The sequence below is a fragment of the Saimiri boliviensis genome, chromosome 6 (genome assembly GCF_048565385.1).
Source record: "Saimiri boliviensis isolate mSaiBol1 chromosome 6, mSaiBol1.pri, whole genome shotgun sequence".
NCBI classification, from domain to species: Eukaryota; Metazoa; Chordata; class Mammalia; order Primates; family Cebidae; genus Saimiri; species Saimiri boliviensis.
Genome location: NC_133454.1, coordinates 88474577 through 88495397, shown reverse-complemented (window position 1 = coordinate 88495397; position 20821 = coordinate 88474577). Strand labels below are relative to the sequence as shown.

Genomic DNA, 20821 nt, shown 5'->3' with positions numbered 1-20821 from the left:
ACAGGTGTAAGCCACCACATCTGACCTGAATTAATGCTTAATAAGCAAATTTAGTTACCTATTTACAATTTTTAAAAAGCTGATTTTTAAATAAATGCATCAGAAATTACATCCTCAAAATAGTCTCCTGGAGAGACTATTAGTTATTCCAATAGCATTACCTTGAATGTTTTCAGAATTTCCTTTCTGAAACTGTCCTCAGAGCCATGTAAAAGAGACTCGTATTTTTAAACTCTGAAAATATTATCATTTATTATATAAAGTATGTAAAACATGTATGTATATATAGGGACTTCTTCTTTTGTAAATAGTAAAGAATAAATACAAAATGAACCTCCATGAAACCATCACTTAAGTCAAGATATAGACTGACCCAGCACCTTAAAAGACTGCCTGAACACGTGCTATTCTCCATCACATCCCCACACTAAAGAAACAGTTTCCTGACTTCAGTTATGTTTTGCTTTCCTTTATAGTTTTATCTCTAATGTATGCAACCCTAAAAAGTACAGTTTGACTTTACATTTTTTAATCTTTATAAAAATGGAACCTATCATATGTATTCATTATCATTTGTTTTGGTTAACATTAGACTTAGAAGCTTCATCCATGTTGTTGTGAAAGCTACAACAGGTTCATTTTCATTGCTGTGTAAACATTCCAACACAGTAACATACAATGATTAATTTCTCTATTTTACTATGGCTGGATATATGAATTGTTCCCAGTTTGGGGCTATTATAAAAAATATATTGCTCTGGGCATTCTCGTACATGTCTCTAGGCGTATATATGTAAACAATTCTCAAAAGCATATATCTAGAAGTGGAACAATTGGCTTTGAAGATATGTTTAACTCATCTTCAAAATGGTTGTAGCAGTTAAACTTCCCCCTGCAGGGAATGAGTGTTTCTGTTGCTCTAATCCTTACCAACACTTGGTATCATCAGACTCAACTTTTGCCAGTCTGATGAATATGTAAACATATCCTGTAGTGATAATAATTTCTATTTCCCTAGAATTGTCAAGTTAGATATTTCTTCATGTTTATTGGCCATTTTGAGTTCTTCTTTTATAAAGTACATGTTTAAGCAATTTGTCCATTTTTGTCCTTATACTGGGTTTCTGTCTTCTTCTTGAATGGTAGCCCTTATACATTCTGGATAGTCTTTGTTGGCCATATGTTAGTTAAAAATGAAGTAGAGCCTTCTACTTCTGTGCATGATGAGATAACAAGGATTGGGCTTAACCTCTGGCTTTCTCGCTATAATAAAGAAATCTAGAAAAGTGAACAAAATATATGAAGTAAACTGTATTCAGACTTTAGACAACGGGAACAGTAAGACTGTGAATGCCAAGATATGAGGAGAAAAAAAAACCAAGGTTAGCCTGACTATCATCCCAGAAATTTTGCAATCATGGGCACCAAGAGGAAAACACTTTTAGAGCCCAGCAGCCTTGCTAAATTGAGGAGATAGAAATTTGAGATCAGAGAGGCTGAGATGGCTGGCAGTTATAGGGACATTTCAAAAAAGAAGTGAGCCAACTAGAAAAAAAAGGGGCTCCAAAAAATCTGCATAGGAGACCCATTGAGTCTTTGCAGAATACTAGCACAAGCAATGTATAGAGTGAAACTTGACAAGGAGAGGCAAAAATGACTGGGAATTTGTAAGCTGAACAATTACTGGAGTTTATACACAGTAGGAAGATGTTCAAACTCTGATCAGCCAAAGCGAAGAGTCTTTGATGATCCCTTGGGTTACTCAGTGGAAATATCAGAGGACCACACCTTAGAAGTGTGGGGTCAAATTGTATCTGGAATAAAGGCTACCCCAAAACCACTCTAGAGAAGCCTAAAATCAGACTTCAAAGGACTCAAACTGAGCAATATTAACTTTACTGCCTGCCAAAACAATATCCAATACTCTTTGAAGAGAGGCAACAAATACCAGATACTCATCAATATGCATTCACAAAGTCCACTATCAAATAAAAACTCACTAAGCATGTCAAGAAGCAAGAAAAATGTGACCCATAGCCAGAATAAAAGAACCAGACCTTGAAACTATAAAGATGACAAAATTAGCTGAAAAAAGACATTAAAACAGTTAAGACAAGTATGTATTAGTATTTAAAATAAAGTATTAACATGAGCAAAGAAATTGAAGATGTGACAAAAGATCTGTTTAGAATATCTGCAGATAAAAATCAATCTCCCTGTAATCCCAGCACTTTGGAAGGCTGAGGCAGGCAGATCGCCTAAGGTAAGGAGTTCAAGACCAGCCTGACCAATATGGTGAAACCCCATCTCTACTAAAAATACAAAAATTAGCTGGGTATGGTGGCGCATACCTGCAATCCCAGCTACTTGGGAGACTGAGGCAGGAGAATCGCTTGAACCCTGGAGGCAGAGGTTTCAGTGAGCCAAGATCATGCCACTGCACTTCAGCCTGGGTGACAGAGTGAGACTGTCACACACACAAAAACTGTAAACTACAAATTACAACAGATGAGACTGACAGCAGATTAAACAGTATAGAAGAAAAGACTATTTACTTTGAAGAAACCACAGTGGAAAGTATACAAGATGCAGCACAGACAGAAAATGGCTGAAGATGTATAACTGGAGTTCCAGAAGAAAAAATTTTTTTAATATTTGAAGAGATAATAGTCAAAAATCTTCCAAATTTGGTAAAAATTATAAACTCACAATAACTAGAAGTTCAACTGATCCCAAGTAGGATAAGCCCCCAAATCCTACACCAAGACATATCATAATCAAATCACTGAAAACCAATAATAAAGAAATAATCTTAACATCGGTCTCAACAAAACAGACTCATATGTTCAAAGAAGCAAAGATAAGAATGCACTAAGACTTCTCATCAGACACAATGCAAGCCAGAAGACAATAGCAAAGTTTTAAAGAGCTTAGCAATGGGATTGCTGGGTCAAATGACACAAGAACAGAAAATCAAACACATGTTCTCACTCATAAGTGGGTGTGGAACAATGAGAACACGTGGACACAGGGAGCGGAACATCACACACCAGGGTCTGTCAGAGGTGGGGGGCTAGAAGAGGGACAGCATAGTGGGGCAGGGGGGTTTGGGGAGGGATAGCATTAGGAGAAATATCTAATAATGTATACGATGGGGTGATGGATGCAGCAAACCACTATGGCACGTGTATACCTATGTAACAAACTTGCATGTACTGCACATGTACCCCAGAACTTAAAGTATAAGAAATAAATTTTTTCAAAAAAGAATTTTTTAAAAAAGAGCTTAGTATGTAGCCTAAGCAGTGTTTACAGGGAATTTTAGATTTAAATGCTTATATTAGGAAAAAAAGAGCCCAGAGTAAATTATCTAAGCTTTCACCTTAATAATCTAGAGAAAGAAAATTACACTTGAAGTAGATACATGGGAAGAATACAAAAATAGAAGGAATTCATGAAGTATAAAACAGAAACAATATAGAAAATCACTGAAGCCAAAATCTGGTTCTCTGGAAAGAATAAATCAATAAAAGTGATAAAACTGTGATCAAATGGATCAAGAAAAATGAAAAGGTATCCATGACAAATATCAGATTTTAAAAAGAGACATCACTACAAAAGCCTACAAATTTTGAAAGGATAATAAAGGAATATTTTGAATAACTCTGTGCCAATAAATGGGCAACTTAAGTGAAATACACAAATGCCTCAAAAGACACACATTATGGATGTTAAAAGTAATAAATAACATAATATCTATTAAATAAATTTGATTCACAATGAAAACCTTTCTCATAAAAAATTCTAGGCCCATATAACTTAACTAGTTAACCCTATCAAATATCTAAGGAAGAAATAATATCAACCTCTTCAGAAAACAGAAGAGAGAATGCTTCCCAGCTCATTTTATGAGGCAGCATCACTCCATACACAAGTAAAGAAAACTACAGGCCCCGTATTCCTCATGAACAGAGATACAAAAATCCTAAACAAAATGTTAGGTAAGATGAATCCAGTAATACATAAAAAAGAGACTATACATCACAACCCAGCTTAAATATTTCAAAATAAATCAATGCAATCTGCCGTAAGATGAATATTCATATTAACAGAATAAAGTGAAAAATAGATATTCATCACAGAATAAAGCATTTGTCAAAATTCTTCATATGAAAATTCTTTGTGTAAAGCGTATGATAAAATTTGATAAAATCTTTCATCACAAGGGAAAGAAGGGAACCTCCTCAATCTGATAAAGAACATTTACAAGAAATCTACAGCTACCATCACACTGAATGGTACAAGACCATTTTTACACCAAGACTGGAAGCAAAGCAAGGATGCCCATTATCACCACTTCTAATTAACACTGTACTAAAGTACCAGACAGCATAATAGAGTAGAAAAAAGAATAAAAATGCATACAGATTAGAAACGAAGTAAATCCATTTTTACTTGCCAAAACATGACCATATGCATAGAAAATCCGAAGGAATCTTTTAAAAATTTTTACCCTAGCATCAAAAATGTAAAATACTTTAAATGCTTTATACTGTACCCTGCAGTTTTTGATGTGTTCAGTGGGAGGGTCACATCAAATATAGCCATGCTTTCATTAACAATGAGGATACATTCTGAGAAACATATCATTAGGCTATTTCATTGTTGTGCAAACATCACAATGTGTACTTACACAAACCTAGACAATATAGCCTATTACAGACTTGGGCTATATGGTGTAAACCATTGCTCTGACCAACATCGTATGTGTGGTCTGACACTGATCAAAACATTATGGGATGCTATGACTGTACCTAGAAAATTGCTATAAATGAACGCTGGATTATTTTATAATCTCATCTTGCTTTTTACCTTAAATAAAGTTACCTACCTTTCACCTACCTTATCATCAAACCTATTTCTGTGAACTTTTCAGTTTAAAAAAGAAAATCACTCTCTAAGGCTAAATACACAATTAAGAATTTAAAAATTGAAGACATTTGATATAATGTGTCAAAGTCAATTCTCTTAAGAGTTCCAAGGAGTTAAAGAATGAAAGTTTCTTAAATTTCATTTTTATAAGACAGTTTTTAAAATTATTTTAGGAATTTTTAATTTTGAAGAAAGTTTTTATAAGACAAGGATCCCTGCTCTCACCACTTCTATTCTATACAGTATTGGCAGTCCTGTCCAGAGCAATCGGGCAAGAGAAATAAAGGGCATCCAAATGGGAAGAAGAGAGGAAGTCAAACTATCCCTGTTCGCAGATGACACGATTCTATATCTAGAAAACCCCATAGTCTTGACCTAAAAGCTCCTTCAGCTGATAAACAACTTCAGCAAAGTTTCAGGATACAAAATCAATGTATAAAAATCACTAGCATTCCTATACAACAACTATCAAGCCGAGAACCAAATCAGGAAGGCAATCCCATTCACAGCTGCCACAGAAAGAATAAAATACCTAGGACTACGGCTAACCAGGGAGGTGAAAGACTTCTAAAATGAGAATTACAAAACACTGCTCAGAAGAAATCAGAGAAGACACAAGCAAAAATGAAAAGACATCCCATGCTCACAGGTAGAAAGACTCAGTATCATGAAAATGGCCAGACTGCCCAAAGCAAATTACAGATTCAATGCTATCCCTATCAAATAACCAAAGACATTCTTCACAGAACTAGGAAAAAGCTATTTTAAAATTTATATGGAACCAAATAAGAGCCTGAAGAGTCAAGGCAATCCTAAGCAAAAAGAACAAAGCTGTAAGAATCACATTACCTGACTTCAAATGATGCTACAGTGCTATAGTAACCAAAACAGCATGATACTAGTACAAAAACAGGCACATAGACTGATGGAATAGAATAGGAAGCCCAGAAACAAGGCCACACACCTATGACTATCAGATCTTTGACAAAGCCAATAAAAACAAGCAATGGGGAAAAGACTCCTTATTCAATAAATGGTGCTGGGATTATTGGCTAGCCATATGCAGAAAATCAAAGCTGGACCCCTTCCTTACACCATACACAAAAATCGACTCAAGATGGGTCAAAGACTTAAATATAAAACCCAAAACTATAAAAACCCTAGGAGAAAACCTAGGACATACCACCCTGAACACAGGAATGGGCAAAAATTTCATAACAAAAACACCAAAAGCAATCATAACAAAACCAAAAATTGGTAAGTGGGATCTAATTAAACTAAAGAACTTCTGCACAGCAAAAGAAACTATCAACAGAGTAAACAGACATCCTACAAAATGGGAGACAATGTTTGCAAACTATGCATCCAACAAAGGTCTAATATCCAGTATCTGCAAAGAACTTAAATTTACAAGAGAAAAACAAACCCCATTAAAAAGTAGGTAAAGAACATGAACAGACGCTTTTCAAAAGAAGACATAAATGCAGCCACCAAGCACATGAAAAAAAAGCTTAACATCACCGATCATTAGAGAAATGCTAATCAAAACCACAATGAGATACCATTTCACACTAGTCAGAATGCTATTACTAAAAAGTCAAAATATAAGAGATGCTGGCAAGGTTACAGAGACAAAGGAATGCTTATACACTGTTGGTGGGAGTGTAAATTAGTTCAACCATTGCGGAAAGCAGTATGACAATTCCTCAAAGAGCTAAAAGCAAGAACTACCAGCAATTCAACCCAGCAATCCCATTACTGGGTATATACCCAGAGGACTATGAATCATTTTACCATAAAGACACATGTATGTGAATGTTCACTGTAGCATTATTCACAATAGCAAAGACATGGAATCAACCTAAATGTCCATCACTGACAAACTGGGTAAAGAAAATGTAGTACATATACACCATGCATTACTATATGGCCACAAAAAAGTATGAGATTGTGTCTTTTGCAGAAACACGAATGGAGCTGGAGGCTATTATCCTTAGGAAACTAATGCAGAAACAGAAAACCAAATACGGCATGTTCTCACTTGTAAGTGGGAGCTAAACGATGACAACTCATGAACATAAAGAAGGGAACAACAGGCTGGGTGTGGTGGCTCATGCCTACAATCCCAGCACTTTGGTAAGCCAAGACAGGTGGATCACTTGATGTCAGGAGTTCAAAAACAGCCTGGTCAATACAGTGATACCCCATCACAAAAAAAAAAAAAAAAAAAAAAAAAATTAGCCAGTGATGGTTTGTGTCTGCAGTCCCAGTTACTTGGAAGGCTGAGGCAGAAGAATTGCTTGAATCTGGGAGGCAGAGGTTGCAGTGAGCCAAGATCACACCACTGCACTCCAGCCAGGGTGACAGAGCAAGACTCCGTATCAAAAAAAAAAAGGGAAAAACAGACACTGGAGTATACTTGAGAGTGGAGGGGGGAGGAGGAAGAGGAGCAGAAAAAATAACTTGCGGGTACTAGGTTTAATACCTGGGTAATGAAATAATCTATATAACAAACCTCCATGACATAAGTTTGCCTATATAACAAACCCTCACATGTACCCCCAAACCTAAAAAAAAGTTTTTAAAAGAAAGTTTTAAAATTTTCAGTTTTACTTAAATGAGTCTATAACCCCTCAAGGGGTTATACTGAAGGGGTACTGTTTTAAAAAGTTAATTTACAGTAAAATTAACTTTGGTATATAGCTCTATGAATTTTAACACATGTATGGAATCATGTAACCATCACCATCATCCTTTTAGTCACACCCTCCTGTAACCCCAACCAACTCCTGGCAACCACCGATCTATTCTTTGTCATTAATTCTGTCTTTCCCAGAATGTCATACAACGGAATCATACAGTACACAACCTTTTAGGAGGGGCTTCTTTCACTCAGCACAATGGTGTTGCATGTTATCAATAATTCCTTTTTACTGTTGTATAGTATCCTACTATATGGGTGCATCCCAGTTAATCTATCCAAACAATCTGCGTGAGTTGTTTTCCAGCTTTTGACGATTATAAATAGAGCTGCTAAAAATATTCATGGACAAACTTGTGTGAATTTGCTTTCATTTCTCCAAGAGTAAGACTGCTTGGCCATATGTTAGCTATATTTAAATTTATGAGAAACTGCTAAACTGTTTTCCAGATTGGTTATACTACCTTGCATTGCCACTAACAACTATGAGAGTTACAATTGTTCTGCACTCTCACTGGCATGGGGATTGTGAGTCTAATAGATGTATAAGGGCATCTTAGCGCAGTCTTAATTTACATATCCTTAACTGCTAATGAAGTTGATCATCTTTTCATGTGCTTTTTTGCCATCTGTATATCTTCTCTGGCGAAGTGTCCAAGTCTTTTGTCCATTTTTATTTGAGCTGTTTGTTTCCTGTTAAGTTTTGAGAGTTCTTTATATTACACATTCTAGATACAAGTCTTTTGTCAAATACGTGATTTGCAGATATTTTCTCCTGGTCTGTAGCTTATCCTCCCATCTCTTAAAAGTCTGTTTCATAGAGCAGAAGTTTGTAATTTTAAAAAAATCCAATTTACCAATTTGTTATTTTATGGATTGTACTTTTGGTGTCACATCTAAAAACTACTGTCTTGGGGTCACAATTCCTCTGTTCGGAGAAGAAAGTTCTCCCTCAGCGTTTCTGGTGTCCGTGCTGCCAGGAAATCCCTTTGTGGCTCCTTGAGCCTTAACTAGATAGCTTCTCATGAAGCACTTGCTGTCTGCACTGATGCTTATTTCCAGGGATCAAGACAAGCTGGGGGCAAACCAGAGAGAGAAAAGGTAAATCAGCTACTGATTTGGTGGTTTTTAAATTGCAATCTTTTTCTTCTTCAGTCCACCTGCTTTTCTGAGTAGGTAAATTCTGATTTATCTGGTACAAAAATCAATTACCCCCCAACACACAGAACCACACACAGCTAAAAATAAACATGTAATAGTTAGATTAAAATGTAAATAAAAACAGTAGGATTCTTTTCATGAAGAAGGCAAAGGGTCCAGGAGAAGAGCTGAAATATACTCAAAATTTCTAGAATGACAATAAGTAAGAGATGTAATAAAAAGTACAGCTAAGATTGACCAAAAAAATCAGTGTATTTTTATCTAAAATAAATTTTTACGAGAATTTTAAAACTATAGAATGACACATCTTAATTTTAAAGATCTAGCAATACAGAAGTGAATACGGGATTAACAATCTGGACTCTTTCCAATACCGTACCACCAGAGAAAACCATTATAACAGTTGGGTGCATCCTCCCTCATTATGTATACATATTTTAAGTATATAATATTGTGCTGTATACATACATATACACATATTTTTAATCATTTTCTTATACTTACTGAACAAAGAATAGGATCACATTATATACATTATTCCTCAACTTGCTTTTCTCACCTAACAATATAGTATGTGCAGTCCTACAGTTCAGTAATATTTGACTATTATTCCATTGTATACAGATCTAGCATAATTCATTCAACAATTCCCCTTCAGTTAGAGACACAGGTTGATTTCAGCCTTTCATGTCTATAAACAATCCAATCAACACATTGTGCATTCTAATTCTATTATAAGATTGATTCCCCAAAGTAGGACTATTGAGTCAAAAAATGTGCATTTAAATGACCAAATACTCTCCCCAATTCACAGTCCCAACAGCAAAGTATATATGTGTTCTTTCTCCCTACAAACTTTCCCAGAACTGGATATTATCAATCTTTTTACAACCTTGACAATCTGATTGCTAAAAAATGGCATCCTGTTTTTCATTTGTACTCCCCTAGCTGCTGATGAGTCTGAGTGTTTTGCATTGTTGTTGTTAGGTATATTGGCTCTCCATATTTTCTCTTTTGTGGATTGCTTTTCATAGTCTACTTGTATTTCTAGTGAATTGCACATACCTGTTTCTCTTCATAGGTTAGAAAGATCAACACTTTATTGTTTGTTGTTTTGTTTTTGAGATGGAGTATTACTCTGTCGCCCAGGCTGGAGTGCAGTGGCACCATCAAAGCTCACTAAAGTCCAATTTCCTGGGCTTAAGTGCTCCTCCCACCTGACCCATCCTAGAAGCTAGGACTACAGGCAAATGCCACCACACACCCTGCTGATTTTTTTATTTTTCTATAGACAGATCTCGTTATGCTGCCCAGACTGGTCTTCCTGACCTCAAGTTATCCTTTCACCTTGGCCTCCCAAAGCACTGGAGTTACAGGCTTGAGCCACCACACCCGGCCCTGACTCTTGGTTTATGTACAGATTTTTCATCACAGAAAACTGACTCATTCAATAGATACAGATTTGTGGCTTCTTATACTGTGTTAAGGCATTAAGGACATCAGCTTTATTTGTCATGTATAAAGTTGAAGAGGTTTACATATTTCAATATGAAGAATATCATAATTAAGAGCATTAGTTTAGTCAACAATTACTGTATATTTATGATGTACAATTATGCTAACGGCATAGAAGACATGGGTGTCTATTCTCCAGGAATTTAAGTCTAATAAGGGAGATATGTCAGAGACAAAGAAAAATAATAATAGAAGGCAATATGTGATTATATATGATTAAATGGTAAGAAGAAACTAGAAAACAGGAGATATTTTCTGTTCATGTCATGATTGTTTACCCAAATCCAGATCAAAGTAAAACCTAAAAATGACTATTTGTCTTCACAGCCTCTGTTTGAAGTCAATCATCTACAAAGTAAGGAAAGTGCACTCAAGGCCATACATGTAGTAACCCACTACATAATATGAGAAAATGTTAAAGTTTCTATTATAATAACTTTTCATCTTTTTACTTAAAAACGAAAAATAAAATTTACAAATTCGAGTTTTTAAAGCTTTACCAATTTTATCTTTTCTTGTTAGCATACCCCTGCTGGCAGGAAAGTTTTACTAACTTTTAACCACAGCAGTCTCATTTATCGGTATGTTATCAGGTCACTCCTTATACTCTCTTTACAAGGTAACCTGGGGGTAAAGAAAGCTTCCACAGCCAGAGAGTTGACAGTAGTACCTTCAACATATTACAATATTCATTAGATTTATTTTCAAATTATATTGCCAAATTTTAATTAAATTACCTCTCCCAAAATGAGCAAGTAACTTATGCTGATTTTCTGCAAAGAACCTATGAATTGAGGTAATAATAATAAGCACAAGCAAATAAGAAAAAAGCAGTTTAGGAATTCCAGCAAACACATGAAGTATAAACAAAGATGATCTAATCCAATCTGACATGTCAGTACCCTCTCTGAAAAAATTCAAAATTGTCAAAAGGCTAAATTGAAGCAGACTTATAACCTCTATCTTTAATTCATATCTTGCCATGAGCACATACTGAGCTATGAGTTAATGAATATAATTTAGAAATATGTTGTCAAATCTTACAATAACATGACCCATGACAATTATGAAATTGGAGACCAGCTCCTATCCCCATGTTCAAACAGAAGAGTGATGAAATATTTATTTTCAGTGTGAAGTTTTCTGTAAAGCAAGGTCAGGAAAAGAGGGCAAGGACATGGCAGAGAAGACAGGTAACCCTCAGTCTCAAAAGATAGGGAAGAAGACACATTGAGTCCCTGCTTCCACAGTATTCTCTCAGTCTAATCTCTCCTGCTTGCATTGATGACACGGGCCAAACCACCAGATTCCTAGTACTGCCACATTGGCTGTATGTTAGTGGTGAATCATCTACTCTATTTTTGGCTCATTTCTACATTTGTAAAATGAAAGGGACAGATCAATATACCCATAAAGCTCCTTCTAGGTCTCATGTTGCATGGTCCTAAGCGGAGCTGTTACAATAGTCACTACTGACTTGTGCACTGGTAAAGACTTTACTGTATGTACACACATGCTATATGGATAAAGATGCTTAACTGCTACATGGTTGCCTATAGTATTAAGGTAACAGAAGAGAAGCAAATTCTCATGATGCCAGCCAACTCGCAAGAGTTTTCATTAATCATTCATTCAGGAAAATAAAAGGAACACCTATACAAATCACAGAAGTAGATAATCAGGGATAAAAGATGAATAAGACACAATTCCTTCCAGAATTTATTCATTCTAGAAATTTACTGAATGCCTACTATGTGCTGGGCACTATAATAGACACGGCAATATGGCAACGAACAACAGACAAGGTCCCTGGTTTTCAAGGAATTTATATTCTGGTTAGGGACATAGTCCCTTCCTCATTTCCTGAACAGAATAAAATACAGACAACTCCTCAGACCTTGAACTAAAGAATGGGTGAACTCCAAGAGGCAGCAAACAGTCAAACAAGATCATATCAAGACTGGATCACCTGAGAAGCAATGAAAATGCACTCATCAGGAGCCCTGACACCTGGGCTCTGCTAACGTGCTATAAATCTTTGGAAAATAAGTTATTATTTTTTAGTCTTGAATTCATGGAAAATGTTAAAGGGTTACACTAGATAAATGGTTCTCGAAACTTCCTAATGTTGTGGCCCTTTTTTGAAAATTTTACCAAAACTAAGTCCTCTCTACTTAAGAGAATGCACAACTGCACATACAAACTAACTTTTCAAGATGTTCACTAATTTCAAGGTGTTCACTATTGCCCTGAAGCTTATCCCATATGCCAGTTTAAGAATCTCTGAACTAGGTAATTCACTGAAAAGCCTTCCAGCTCCAAGTTTTCTATGATTCTATTCCATTTTACTTCCTCTAGTCTTCCTAGGATTCCAGTCTACAACTGCCTCAAGGTAACATGTTTTGTTGTTGCTGTTGTTGCTGAAGATACACAAGGAAAAAAAATTTTTAAGGGGGAAACCAAGAAAAAGACATACAGCTAGCTGACTGTCCTCCACAGAAGAGCAAAGCGTAACAAGATATGAAAATTATCTAATAGACATAGGGATAAATTATCTAACAGACATAGGGATATATTTTTACAACATAGCCTCAAAATTATTTGCTACTTCTCCATCAAGAGGTAAAGTTCTGTGTCCCTTCCGCTTGACTCTGAGCTCTGTGACTACCCCACTAATATATTTCAGAAGTGATGCTGTGTCAGTTTGCAGGCCCAGGCTTAAGAAACTAGCAGCTACTTCTTCTTGGCTCTTCCATTAGATGTTCACTAATGGAACTCAGCCTCCATACTGTCCAATGCCCAGGTCACATGTAAGTATCTCTACTGAAAGTCAACTGCCAGATATAAGTGAAGATACTCGTAGATACTGGCCCCAGCTATCAAGTCACCTCCAGTTTATGAGTCTTTGCAGCTGAGGCTCTAGACATGGTGGAACAGAAACAAACAAACCCTGCTGCAGTCTGTCCAAGTCCCTGACACACAGAGTCCACAAGCATGACAAAGGCTGTTTTATACCACTATGTTTTGGGGTGGTTTCTTACACCACAATAGGTAACTAGGGCATCTTTAAGCTCTGAGGGACCATGTAATACTTCTCACACAGAGATGTCATGAATGAGATTATTTTTCTAAATTGTATATTGTTAAAGTTACAGTGGGCATTAATTTAAGCCAAAACCAAGATCTAGAAAACCACACTCAAACTCCGATCTCACTATCCTGTCAGATTATCAAATAAAAAGAGAGTGAAGAGAAACAGCAAGTGAGAGATAGAAAGATGTGACAGTCATTAAAAGTTCTCATGTCATTAAAGTTCCCATTAACAGAAGTACCAGAGTTTAGTTTCCAAGTTCATTCATTGGACAAGTATTTACAGAGCACTCACCAGTGCTAGGCATTGTTCTAGATGCCAGGCACACAGCAGTGAACGTAACAGATAAAAATCACTGCCCTTATAGCAGTAACATTCAGTGGAGGGGAAAGAAACAATAAACAAGACATTTAACGAACCAATAAGTACGTTAAATGGTGTTAAATGCCGAGGAGAAATCTAAAGCAAGGAAGGAGTCCAGGTAGTGTTGCTGGTAGTGCCAATGATGGAAAAGGTGTGCAATTTTATGGGGGTCACAGAAGGCCACAAAGAGGTGACATTTGTGTCAAAACTTCTAGGTGGGGGAATAAGCCAACTGAGCACACAAGGAAAGAGCATTCCAGGTAGAGCAAATAGTAAGTACAAAGACGTTGAGGCTGGTGTGGCTGGGGATGACTGAGAAAGCAAAAAAGTAGTAAAAGATGAGGTGAGAAAGGAAACTGGAGACCTGATCATACAGGCAAATCCTGATAAATCCTCCAACAGCACTGATCTTGGAATAAAAAGAACCAGGCTGATGTCTGTAATCCTAGAACTTTGGGAGGCCAAGGCGGACAGATTACTTGAGGTCACGAGTTCAAAACCAGCATGGCCAACATGGTGAAACCCCGTCTATACTAAAAATACAAAAAAATTAGCCAGGCATGGTGGTGGGCACCTGTAATCCCAGCTACTCAGGAGGCTGAGTCAAGAGAAAGAATTGTTTGAACTTGGGAGGCAGAGGTTGCAGCAAGCAGAGGTTGTGCCACTGCACTCCAGCTGGATGACAGAGCAAGACTCCATCTCAAAAAAAAAAAAAATTCAATGAGAGCAGTAATGTTTTGGTCTGTTTTGTACACTAATTTGTTATCAGCACCTAAAGGTGCCTACCAGATATTCAAAACACGTTTGCTGAATAAACGACTGAAGTCTTGGCTCTATCACTTAGAGCAGCTATTTGACTTACAGCAAGTGATTCCAGTTTTCTGAGCCTCTGTTCTCATCTTTAAGATCAGAATAATCATGTCTCCCTGCCTCATAGGATTATAGTAAGAATAAAAAATGGGGAAGTATTTTGCAAACTGCAAAGCAGTATCTATAGGTACGGTCTTCACATTACTATCGAAAAAGTTAACAAGAGCAGTTATTATTAACAATGACAATTATCTCTCTCTTTCCCTACTAAATTCAACCACTGAATCATTCTCTCCCTCTCTGTGGGCCATGGAACTGGGACAAGGCTAATCTTCCCTTCAGCACGAGGGAGTGAACTTTAAGCACTTGAAGGCTTTTGTAAATGAGTGCCAGTAATTAAGACATAATAGTTACTCCAACCAACTTTTCTTTGAGCCTCTCTGAGAAAAAGAATGAGGCGCAGATTCCATGTGAAGATTCAGCACCCTTTAGTAAAATCCAGTCTGCCAGAGAACTATTTTCTTTTCTGTCAAAATGCAAAAACAATCAATAAGAACACCTTGACATTTCCCCAGACATCTTGTTCCTCACTTAAACCTACAAAAGACTCTGCTGAAAGAAGGTAAAGGGGGAGCATGAGGCACTCCCCTGACTAGAAAAACGTTTTTAGAGATCTACTAATCCAATCATCCCAAACTGAGAATCTACCACCTAACTCGGTTCCAACTGAAGACAGCTTCAGTGTTGCATAGGGGGATAACATCTTCTTAAGGATGTTTCAATTCCGGAATAAAATAATGCAAATGAAGGCATCTGGCATGTGCTAGGCACTCACTAAAACTGGCTGAATCTGGAAATTCTGCATTTATTCAATAAACGTTAAGAGAACGTCTACAACATGCCAGTCAGTACTCTAGGCATTAGGAAAGGGCCACAAGCGAAAATCTCGTTCTCTTGGAGCCAACATCTACCTCCTGCAACTTCCCCGACAGGTCCGCTTCGCTTCTTTGGAACTCCGTCTGGCTTTTATATAACCCCTCCTTCACAGAACATCGTCCTTTGAGATTTTGCAGATGGCTATGGTGTGCCTCCCCTCTCCACGCCTCTTTCCTCCATCCTAAACAAGCAGCCTTACTTCTTTTAAGGAGTAAGCAAGGATGCGGGGAATAAGAGCGAAAACTGGACTGGGTGGGGTGAAGGCGGGTACCAGGGCGTCAGGGGTGAAAAAGAAATCACCAGACCCGCTCCGACTCCACCAACGTCAAGACGCGCGGGTCCGACTCAGGGGTGTCATCCGACACCTCTCTCGGGAAGGGCCTCCCTGCCCTCCCCAGGCCCACAGAGGTCCCCGCCGGGCTCCGGGTAACCGGCCCCAGGGGGCGCCCTGCCCAGGGGTGGAGGCTGAATGGGCCGGCTCTGGCCCTCACCCTTCAGTCCTCGCCTTTTCTTCCCGGGCACCTCAAAGAGAATTTCCAGCATCGTTCTTGGCGTTTCCGGGCTACCGCTTCCCAGACCCAGGCCCCGCCGCCCCCGAAAACCCCTCACCGAGCGGCCTCACCCACACCGTCCTTCTCTCCACAGCGGTATCCGCTCTCCCGGCCCCCCAAGCAGCCACTGCCCGGTCGCACTCACCTGAGAGCCCAGCCCCGGCCCCTCCATCTCCCCACGCACCCACGGCGACCGAGGCTACTAGCAAGAGGCGACTACCGCCAGCCGGCCAGCCCGCCAGCCCGCCTTGAGCCTCCTCTTCTCCCACTTCCTGCTGGCGCCCTCACCTCCGCCGCTGCGGTCCCCGCTCGTGCCCTGAGCCGTCAATCGGTCCCGGACAACCAATCACAGCCCTCCCTCGGCTAGGGGCGGGACTTTCCCGCCTCCAGGGAAGCCCGCTGTGAACAGCTCGCCCGAGGCTCCACCCACGGCCCGCCCTTGCCATTCGTTCCCCCAGCCCCAGCCCAGGACCTAGCGCCCCTGCGCCGAGTGCCAAGGGGCCCAGATGTGTGTCCAAGGTCAGGATCACACTGTTATTCCAACATCAACCACCATCTATTCAGAGCAAATCTGAACTTGGCTACCTAATTGCTAGATGACCTTGTGAAAGTCTCTTATTTTACCTCAATTTTTTCGTCTGCGAAAGGAGGAAAATAAGGGTACCTACTTTGTGGAATTATCAGGAGGATTAAATAAGAAAACTCATGTAAAGCCCCTTAGCCAATGCGTCGCATATAAAAAGGAATCAATAGATGTTAGCTATTTAAATCTTTTCCACTCCATTCGTGTGATCCTGGGCAAGTCTCCTCTACTGGCTGGGGTTCTGTTTCCTCATACAAAACAAAACATGAGCTCTACAGCGCAGGCTAGACGGGGAGTGGGCGAGAGCCTCCCACTTGAACCGCATCTCCCTCCTGTCCCCCACGACCCTTTGTGGAGGGCACTGGAAGAGCTGGCATTTAACCCCTGTCCAGCTTGAAAGTCTATGAAGCAAGCATTAAGGATGGCTCCTTCCCTTGGGGCACTCCAGTGGGGCAGTGGGAATCTCCTACCTCAGCCCCCAGAAAACACTGGAGTTTTTCTAGCCCAGCACTTAACACAGTTCTTTGTGATGATTCCTTAGACTATCCGTTCCCAAGTGGAACCAGATTGAGACCTTTAGAAGCTAATTTAAAAGCGATCTGAAAACATTAAGACTCCTTTATTTTATAAAAATAATATTAAATCATAAAATAAGTATCTAGAAATCCAACAAAGTGCTGGGTTTGCCTATTTAAAAAATACTGCTATGATACAATAACATCATAGTAACATCGTAGATGTATTATTATTACTTTAGTGTCTGGGTCCTTTGGGCACATCAGCCCTGGCTTGTCCCCAAAAGCCCAAGCCCTTTGAGGACAGGAACCATGTCAGATCCACCTCTGAATTCCCAGTATCTAACACAGCACTGGGACATGGAAAATGCTCAGCACAATTTTAATGAATGGATGGGTGGGTGGATGTACAGGTGTGTCATCAATGCAAGGACAAATGGAATGACAAATAGAAGTGCAAGCAACTTCCACCGAGAGCCAGAGGAAAAGCAATTAATTCCGACAGGTTAGGATGAGGCATTGGGTGAGGATTTACAGAGTTAAGAACATTTGGGTTTGGTCATTTTGCTGAACTAATCAGAGTTTTCTTTACTCATCACCTATGTGTTGGCACCTATGTGTTGGCATACTACGTGTTGGCACTGTGCTATAGTGTTTTCATACATTATGTCTCTTCCATGAGGTGGGCGTTATTTTCCCCATCTCCTGGGAGGAGAAAGTGAGGTTCAGACTATTCCACAAACCCCAAGTCACTCAGCAAGTAAGTAGTAAAGAGAGTATTCAAAATCAGGTTTCCTACTACAACTGTTTTGGCTGAAGTAGTTCGGTTCTTTCATTTTCAAAGACTAATTTAGAAGATGTTGTTGAACTCGAGGGAGGCTTAAAATCTGTTTCAATGCTTTTGCACTGATATCCTAACACATTGGAAGATTTTGAAGCAACTAAATCCGAACACCCCACTCCTTAGCCAGGCTCCTGGCTTCCCTCTGCTCATGTTTTATGCTCGCAGTGAGCTATTTCAGATCAAGCATATCCATATCTAATGGCTATATGAAACCAAACCCAGTGACAACCTCTAAGTGCCACCATTACCTCTCATCTTTGAAAACAGCTTTGCTGGTAGACACACCCCACTAATATAGTATGATGGTAGAAGCAGGCTCCTGGAGCCGACTGCCTGAGCCGGAATCCCAGCTCCAGCACTTAGTACCTGCATGCCTGTGGGCAAGTTACGAAGTCACTTGTGCTTCAGTTTCCTCCTCTGTAAAAATGAGATAATGACAGTACAGTATTTACTTCACAGTGCTGTCAAGAGAATTAAATGAGCTAATGTATTTAAAGTACTTAGAGGAAGGTCTGGTACATACTAGGCACTATGTATAGGTTAGCTATTATCACCATTGCCATCGTCATCCTCAGGAGTGGCTGTTGGGGTGGGCACTGACTATACCAGATGGGTGCTGTCATGCCAAGGGCCAAGGATAGAGATTCAGCAGGCCTGACTTCTAATTCAAGATTTGCCATCACTTCCTGTGTGAATTAGTCTCCTAGCACTGCCATAACAAAGTACCGCAGACTGAGTGGCTTAAACAAAAGAAATTTGTTCCACAGTTCTGGAGACTGAAAGTCTGAGATTAAGGTGTTGACAGGGTTGGTTTTTTCTGAGGCTGCTCTTCTTGGCTTGTAGCTGGCCATCTTCTCCCCGTGTCTTCACATGGGCTCCTCCTTTGGGTATAGCCATACTTCAACTTCCTCTTTTTATAAGGACACCAGTTATATTGGATATGAGCCCACCCCGATGACTCATTTTAAACTATTACCTCTTTAAAGACTCTATTTCCAAATAAAGTTACATTCCGAGGTACTAACGGTTAGGACTTCAGCATATGAATTTAAGGGGGACAAAATTCAGCTCATAACACTGTAAGCCCTTGGGCAAATCACTCCCCCTCTCTAATGACAGTTTATTTGTTTGTAAAATAGAGCTGAGAACGGAGGCTGGAAACACTAACCTCTACAGCTCCTCTCATCTCTGATCATGTCATTTCAGAGCTAAGACTAAGCTCTACCTTTCCAGTCCCCCCAGCACTTTTAGGTCTCTTAGGTGACACTATTTCCCTCATTCTACAAACATATATTGAGTTCCTGCTGTGGACCAGGCACCATTTAGCACTGGGGATCCAGTATTGAGCAAAACAGAGAAAACTGTTTTGTGGCTTCCTGGGGCTTACTCTACTGTCTAGCAGTAAGAGACAGACTTTAACAAACGGGCTCACAAATACTTACTTTTTATAGTCAGCCTTGTAGTTCTTAAGTAGATCCTCTTTCCTCCACTCGGCCACCTCTTTCCTTCACTCAGCTGCTGGTGCACATTCATTTTTCCCCATCATGTTTTCCACAAGGTCCGGCACATGGTAAAGGCTAAAAAGAAGTGTTGTTTAAATAAATGAAAAAACAAATGAGTCCAATTGAAAAAAATGGTTTATAAGCTGACATTAAAGGTAGCTCAACTCCATAAATCATTCTAAGATGTGCTGATTTCACAATGTTTAACCACTATTGGACTTAAAAAATTCCATATTAAGGTTTGTTAATCCTCATTGCCACAATATGAGCAGGAACTGACTTTGTTCTGATTAAACTTTTGAGTCCGACCTCGCTTCTTCCATACCCATGGAAAGAACAGGGGTGGTTTTTGAACCAGGGACTTGTGGGTGTAACCATTTTGATGGCGACAACAAAATACCCTTTGGAATGTCCAAAAACCCCACACATCTGTCAGCAAAGGGCTTCTCACAAACACCATGTAGGAAATCCTGATGCTCTGTGGTACCAAGCCAGAGGGGCTGGGTTGGGTGAGTGCTTGCTAGCCTTCGGGCAGTGAATGTTTGTTGAGCTCTGAACGTACACCAAGTACAGGCTAAACAATATGAGTAAAGTGGTGGACAGCCCAGCCTCTGCTCTTCTGGAGTTCAGTCTGAGGCAGACAAATACTGACAGAGATAGATAATTAGATAAAAAGAAATAAGAGATGATGGCAAGTGCTTAAAAGGAAAAGTGCCAAGGATATAATACAAGGAACTCACTTTAGCCTGGGGGAATAGGTGGGATAGAGTCCTCTCCAGAAAGTCATAAAACCAGCTCAAAGGACTTTCCCAACTTCATTCATCCATGGAGAAACTGAGGGTCAGGGAGGGAAAATGACTTGAACAATGCACCCTCCAAAGTAGCGGTGAAGATAGGGCTAGGACAACATTTTTTATTTTTTTTATGACGAAGTCTCACTCTGTTGCCCAGGCTGGAGTGCAGTGGAGCAGTCTCAGCTCACTGCAACCTCCGTCTCCTGGGTTCAGGTGATTCTCCTGCATCAGCCTCCCAAGTAGCTGGGACTACAGGCACATGCCACCGTGCCCAGCTAATTTTTGTATTTTTAGTAGAGATGGGGTTTCACCGTGTTGGGCAGGATGGTCTCAATCTCTTGACCTTGTGATCCACCCTCCTCAGTCTACCAAAGTGCTGGGATTACAGGCATGAGTCACCATGCCTGACCTTAGGACAACTCTTCTAACCCCCTATGGATTTCTTGCCAGCCCTTGGGCAGCCTCAGCTTTCTAACTGTAACCCAACTCACAGATGCTCAGGGATGGGGATTGGAAGATGAAT

At 39.5% G+C, this 20821-nt stretch overlaps 1 protein-coding gene across 1 annotated transcript in view; it reads right to left on the bottom strand.

Annotated features, from left to right (window-relative positions):
- Nucleotides 1–16355, bottom strand: part of ZDHHC13 (zDHHC palmitoyltransferase 13) — a 52654-nt gene extending 36299 nt beyond the window's left edge. The window contains exon 1 of the mRNA XM_003919907.4: nucleotides 16206–16355. Within this exon, the coding sequence (XP_003919956.1) occupies nucleotides 16206–16232 (27 nt within the window). The 5' untranslated portion in view covers nucleotides 16233–16355. The remainder of the gene's footprint in view (nucleotides 1–16205) is intronic.
- Between the last annotated feature and the right edge of the window lie 4466 nt (nucleotides 16356–20821).